Source organism: Aethalodelphis obliquidens, unplaced genomic scaffold (genome assembly GCF_003676395.1).
Source record: "Aethalodelphis obliquidens isolate GAN/ISIS:26980383/991018 unplaced genomic scaffold, ASM367639v1 scaffold9, whole genome shotgun sequence".
Lineage (NCBI taxonomy): Eukaryota > Metazoa > Chordata > Mammalia > Artiodactyla > Delphinidae > Aethalodelphis > Aethalodelphis obliquidens.
This window is the reverse complement of record NW_020837953.1, coordinates 20,081,197-20,087,857: the sequence shown is the minus strand read 5'-3', so window position 1 is coordinate 20,087,857 and position 6,661 is coordinate 20,081,197. Positions and strand designations below refer to the sequence as shown.

The following is a 6,661-nucleotide window of genomic DNA, read 5'->3' as shown; positions in this document are numbered from 1 at the left end:
CTCCTCGAGGGAGAGGAAGGGGTGTTCCAGGTGTCACAGCACTGGAGGTCAACAGCTATGTTTACTGCTTGTATCAGGTGTGGCTGAAATAAGCAAGAGTACCCCAGCCACATGCCTGAGAAGAGCTACTGGACCCAAGAGCTCAGAAAGCAGCAGTGGGTCAAAAGCAGTGGCCTTAGCTCCATCTTATCTTTCCCTCTATTTGGCTCTGGGCATCCTCTGTGGAATCTGTGGGAATAGAAGGCTTTGAGGGCTTGTAAGCAGGGATCCTGGGAGACAGAGCCAGGAAGCTGCCTGGAACAGTCAGATTCCATGGCCCAATGACATCATTGCGGCAACAGATTTCCCAAACAGGAGTCAGAAGCCCAGGTCAGCCTTTTTCTGAAATGTACTTCTCTCTGCCTCTCAGACAAGGCATCTTCTTCCTCCTTGTTTAGTCGCCTGGAACCCTGTTTTCTCTCTCCTAGAATTAAGAACCATCTGCAGAAAGCAACACATGAAACTATTTTCAAACGGACTTTAATCATTTTTTGCTGCCCAAATACTGTACATGCAGAAGCCATGTGAAGAATTTTCTCCTCAAGGGAATTGGCAAGAGTGTTGTAAGAAACAGCCGGCAGTCCTTCCCATCCATCCACCTGCCACCTGGGAGCCACAACGAGTTTGGAAAGATGCTGCGCATAGAAAATGTATAGAGCACGGATATAAAAGGCTAATTGCTTCTTATCTAAACAGTGTGCTTCTCAGGCCCTATCTGCTCTCTCTCTTTGCAGGATGCATTTAGAAATTCTAAAAAAGGGGTCCTTGCCTCCTATGAATTTACATTCTAAAGGAGTGGATGGAATAATCAGGCCAACTTTTCCTAAGAAAGCAGCAGCCACTCTGCCTGCTGAGATGGTGTCTGGTAAAAGACATTCTGGAGAAGAGTCATTTTTTGTTTCAAGAAGCAAAATACTTTGAAGGGAAATAAGTTCCCTCTCTCCTCCCATCAGAGAGCATCTCCCTTTAAAATTCTCCCGTTGTCTCATTCTAGAAGCAGAAATGAGGACCAACCCAGCCTCATCTGCTGGTGGGGATACTGACCTACGCAGGATGCATCTGAGGTTGTGACATCACATCAGCACCTTGGGAAAAGTCCATTGTAGACAAGCCTTAATTATCTCATTACGTAAGAAAACAACAACAAACCCGGAAGAGGTGGAAGAAGAGTCTGTTAGGATTCCCAGAGTTCTTGTCAGAAGCAGCATCTGGGCATGGACGGGTGAGGACCTGCACCCAGCCTGGGCACCCGGGTCTGGAAGGAACCAGCCTGTGGAGCCAGGTGCCGGGTGCACCAGGCCCACGACCCTCATCAACTCCAGATTAGACTTAAAACCTGGAGGGAAACGTGGAGTAACTAGCAAATGCTCTGGTTTTGCACATGAGGAAGCTGAGGCCCAGAAAAGTGAGGAGTCTTGCACAAGTCTTGCCTGCATATAATAGCCTTTGATTCTCCGTAGCCAGCTGTCCAGGCCACTGGCCATTGGGGCGGATGCTCTGTTGCCTTTGGAATTCCCAGGGCCCATTTCTCTTTGCCAAGCTCTCTGGAACCCAGTCCCAAGGACCCTTCCTGGCATCAGTGTGAGCTCCCAGGGAGGGCGAAGGCTCCTGTCCTTACTGGCCAAGTTTCCAATCAGAGCCCGGGAAGGTTTTCCCAGAGCAGTAACACTCACGCTTTTTGACGAGCATCCTCCCCAAGCCAGTCTGGGCCTCTGCGGGAATGCCAGTTTCCTTCACAGGCACAGCCTTGCTGGGCCCACAAAAGCCTGAGCTCAGGGTTTGGGGGAGGGGAAGTTGCTTTGCTACATGGAAAGATTAAGCCCTTTGTCAGAGAACAAGGTCCCACCATCGGGCATGCTGACACCTGAGCTGCACGTGTGCAGCTCAGCTGGCAGAGCTGGTGCCCGAGGAGGCCAAGTTGCTCTCTTTGGCATCACTGACGTCGCTCTGAGATGCTCAGGCACTCTTTCAAAATAACCCTTTCCCAGCCAGACTAGGCTTATTCAGCCCCCATCAGGCCTCACTGGATCGGGCGGGGTTCCCCTGCCCTTCAGTCATGATTGTTTTGTTTTGACCCAATTTCTTCTGACCTGAGTGAAAAGCAGACTTGAAGGAGAAGGCAAGGGATGAATCTACATTCCTATCTCCTTCCTGATCATTCAGTGAACGGTAATCCAGTATAGGAAGCAGCATTTTAGAGAACCTCTTTCTGTGTCAGGATATTGGAGAAGAAAACTCCGGGGAGAGGAAGAGAAAGGGAGCAGTCGGCAGGGCAGCAGGCCTCTTCTTTTCCCTCTCCTTGCAGCCACTGCAGAAACCCTGCTGGACCACCGCCTGGCCCTGAAGAACACGCCACCTGTCTCCGCCACCAAGCAAAGGCGGCAACTGCTTGCACGGGCTTCGCACAGTGCAGGAAGTAATCAAAGAAGCGGAAGAGCAGCTTTCCTGAAGCCCTGATGCTTTCTGGGCTGAAGATGGGGAACCGGAGGTATCAGGAGCTGTGGAGCCCTGGTGGGGGAGGAGCACGGCATCTCCTGGACAGCAGGGTGTGGAGCAAGAACCCTGGTTGCGTGCCAGGGCTCCTGGTAATGCAGTCTAAGATTGTGCTACATTTCATTTCCAAAAGAGTACCCTTGGAGGGCTCTAGCGTCTTTGAAAGGGGTGTGAGGCTTCTGCTCTCCTCAAGGCTGGCAGTAAAGAAGAGCTCAGGCATGCTTGCCCTGGTGGGGGTCAGGCCCCTGGGAGAACCAGTGATCCCACGAGTGGTGAGCTAGAGGGACACCCTCTCTCTCTAGGCCCCCTGAAATGCTGGCAGTGCCTGGGCTTGCTGCATACTGACAGCCTCCTGAGGGCTCCTTTCCTAGGAGTGCTGGGTCGGGGGAGAGACTGGGTGGGGAGTAGTTTAGGAGATGGCTTGACAAAGGGGATATGATTCTTCAGGGAAGAACCAAGACTTGGCCCCATTTGCTGGAGCCCGATTCATACCAAAGGCCCATCACAGACTTCCCTTTAGGGAAGGAGTCTATGAAGGAAGTGGGACAGATTGAACAGAGCAGAAACGTGAAGACAGATGTTCTGAATCATCTGTCATGGTTCCTGCCCTCAGCCCAGCATCGCTGCAGGACCACTGCTGTCTCTGCCACATCTTCCACGAATCCTGCCTGCGCAGAGGAAGATGGAATGACAAAGAGCCCACCCTGTCATCAGCCCCAGGGTCCCCTGGGGTGAGGAGAGGGCATGTGGAGTCAGGACACTGCATCTAACAGTGTCTGGGGGGATCATGTTCCTTCCCTCCCTGCCATGCCTTCTTCAAGGGACAGAGGCTGCCCCCTCCAGGGAAGGGCAGCAGTCACACGTGTGCTCCCTCCTCTCCTGGGACAGGCTAGCTCCAGAACAGCTTTTCAAACAAGCCTCTGCATCCACGAGGCTGACAGACAGACCCTTAAATCCAGCCACTCACCACCACCCATACACAGAGTCTCACTCGACTTTACCCTCATGGGAGAAAAATCCAGGTGGGGATTAGTAACTTAATTTGGTACAAAGGGTTAAAAATAATTCCCCAACATCAACTTGTGTGGGGCATGACTTCCCACTATCGAGGTGCAACAGTGGAGTGGCCCAGCTCTTGGGCAGTCTTGGCAGCTGGGGGCCGTAGGCAGGTCAGCCCAAGTCACCGACAGGTCAGGCCCCACCTCTGGCTAGAACCTTCCCTGTGCCAGCCAACCTTCCTCAGAGGCAAGAGGCCAGCCGCCTTCAGCTCCCCAGCAGCAGCCTCTGCTGGTAGCTCCTTCCGTCTTCCTGCGCCTCTAGAGGAACGAGGGCGACACCCCTCACCGATACCCCCGTTCCCTGGGGGTAACTGCACGGTCCGCGTACGCCCACTCAGTGCCACATCGGCAAATGTCTACGCCGTCCTGTGGGTCACTAATCATCCCACCACCCCGAAGGCGTCAAGGGTTTTCACCCACCCTGAGGGTGCCTGCTCTGCGTCACCCACAGGACACAGAAATACGCTCTTGCAAGCGAGTTCCCACCCCCACTCCCCACCCTAGGATCTAGGAGCACAGAGCCCTTTGCCTTATTTTAGAAACATGAGAAATGCATGCGTTACCCAGTCTGACCCTAGGAGAGAATCTCTGCAGAAAGAGAAAACTCAGCCTAGCTGTCTCTCCACACACACAAGCGTTCCCGCCATGATAATACAGGAATGGAGTCTCCAGCAGGAGTCAGGAGCCCAGGAGCTTATCTTGTCCTTACTGCCCTCACCCACTTTTTGTCTGTGGGCAGGACCAGTGGGGACCTGGCTTCTCCCCCTGGTTTTCACGGGAGGGAGGTGGCCAGGCCCTGGCTTCAGCCTAATGTGGTTCCTGCCAGAAGGGACCCCTCGGTGGGGATGGCTCTGTCTCAGCCTCTGTCTCCACCTTCCTGCCTCGGAATCGACCCCCAGGCCCGTCTGGCTTCGCTTATGGATGGAGTCCAAGCACCTCTCCACGGATCCCCACGTATGCAGGTTAGAGTCAGTGTAGCTCTCAGGGGTGATATCTGGGGAAGAGGCAGAGCGCGAGCCTGTCCCAGGCCTTGACCCCTCCTGCTGCCTCTTTCCACCCCACCAGACATGAACCCAAGGGCTGCTGTGTCCACCTCCTGGGCAACCTCTTGCCTTTCACGCTAGACCTGAGGAAGGAGAGGGACAGATTTGGGCATTCCCGAGCCAGACTTCAGGATTCCCAGCAGACATCTCACAAGGTCCAGTCCAGGCCCTGGTGCCCACCCCCAGGGCCCAGCTGTCCAATCAGGTCAGGGTTTGAGTGGCTTTGGGAAGCTCCAACCAGACAAGGGTGGAAAGAAAGCAGAGGCAGGCGCGGTGTCTAGAGCAGGCCAGGCTACCCTCCAGAGGGCAGCGGCAGAGGGCAGGGGGCAGGGAGGCCAAGAGGGGGGAGTATTGCTTATACAGAGCTGGTGACCGTGATGGTCTAGAGTCTACAGCCAAGCTGTCCATGGAGCCAGGAGGCTGAAGCCTCAGTGAATCTGAGCTCCCAGACATGGACCCTGGTCTGGAAAAGAGAAAAAAAAAAAAAAAATAGAGCCCCCAATAATAACTTCATGCAGCTAATCCCCAAAGGTCGGACAGGCTTCACAGAGCAAGTCAGCCCCAGCTCTCCTCATTCCTGCCAGCAGCCCTGCCCTGGGCACATCCTCAACAAGCCAGGCCCCTCCAGGACGAGCCCAGAGGGGCACAGGGCCACCCTCAGGAACTGGGATGGACACAGGTGCCGCCAGGGGCTGCCCACTTTGGCAGGTAACGTCCCTATGAGGCCAACCTCTTGCATGTCAAGACCGTCCACTCCACACCACCTGGGGTCCGCTGGGAGAGCTCCTTTGGCATGTCGCAAGTGAGGAGGCTTGGAGAGAAACAGGAGGTGAACAATTCTAAGGGAGGTACCAGCACTTTCCTCCAAGGTACCTGGCCTGCAACCCTGGGAACTGACACCTCCTTCAATCTCACTTGTAGGAAGGAGGTGGCGCCGGCCCGAGGGAGAAAGCGGTCTTTAAGCCCTCAGCTCCCCGGCATCGTCTGCCTCCCGGAGCCCTGGCCAGGGCGCTAGGTGAGATGCTACGTGCTGTGGATGCATTCGGTGGGAAGAGCAGCCGGAGTGCCCAGCGAAGAGGAGGGGTGTCAGGGTTCCCAGAGGGGCCTCGCTGTGGCCAGCTGCAGTGGACGCTACATTCCTCAAAAAAGAGCAGAGGCGCTGGGAGAGGCAGAGGTGGAACAAAGAACAAGACAGAAAACTAAGCAGGGACCACCAAGAACAGGCACAGGCGGGGACACGCAGGCTCTGCCCTGAGCCTAGGACCAGGTGGGATGGACCAATGGCTGCGTCTCCCACTTCCACCCCTGGACTCAAATGGAGTCCCGTCCACGCAACTCTCCTTTGGGTTTCTTCACAACGAGACACAGAGAGACGTGGATTTCAGCCCATATAGTCACTAAGACCAAATACACCCAGACAAATGAACAGATCTAACATGGTCACACACAGACACACACACAGACACACACACACACATACTAGAGTCTCCACTGCCAGCTGGGACAGGCCCAGTAGCCAACAGGCATGCAGCAAGGCAAGGGGTCCAGAAAGACGTGAAGACTATGTACAGGGGAGGAGACGGGGGGTGGCAGCACCCCTTCCCACACTGCATCCAGGCCTCTTCCTGAGGCCCTTAGGAGCCTGAGGGGCTCGTGGCACTCTCCAGGGAGGACTGGGACAGGCGCCTGGTGAGGGAGCCGAGCGTAGAGTCTGCCACTGAGGACGTGGGGAAGAGTTTGTACCAGCCGGTGACCGCGGCACTCAGGTCCAGCTCGTCCAGCATGATCTGGGCCATGCCCATGAAGCACTTGTGGTCCATGCGGCCATAGTCTCCCCAGACAATCACCTGCCAGTGGGGAGGAAGAGAGAGGAGCTGAGCCACATCTCCAGCTCCAGGGCTGGGCAGTGGGTCCAGGAACCATGTAGAAGTTTTGCCAGGGCACAGATGGGACAGAGAGAGGCAGAACTCACACTGACTTTGGGCAGCAACTTACCGAGCACTTAAGATGTGCCAGGCTCGACCCTAC

At 55.2% G+C, this 6,661-nt stretch overlaps 1 protein-coding gene across 5 annotated transcripts in view; it reads right to left on the bottom strand.

The window, feature by feature from the left end:
* Positions 1-504: 504 nt before the first annotated feature.
* RIMS3 (regulating synaptic membrane exocytosis 3) overlaps positions 505-6,661 on the bottom strand; it is a 39,783-nt gene continuing 33,626 nt past the window's right edge. For all 5 annotated transcript variants that reach the window (XM_027108953.1, XM_027108951.1, XM_027108950.1 and 2 more), the window contains one exon: positions 505-6,480. In XM_027108953.1, coding sequence (XP_026964754.1) covers positions 6,268-6,480 — 213 coding nt within the window. In that variant the 3' untranslated portion in view covers positions 505-6,267. The remainder of the gene's footprint in view (positions 6,481-6,661) is intronic.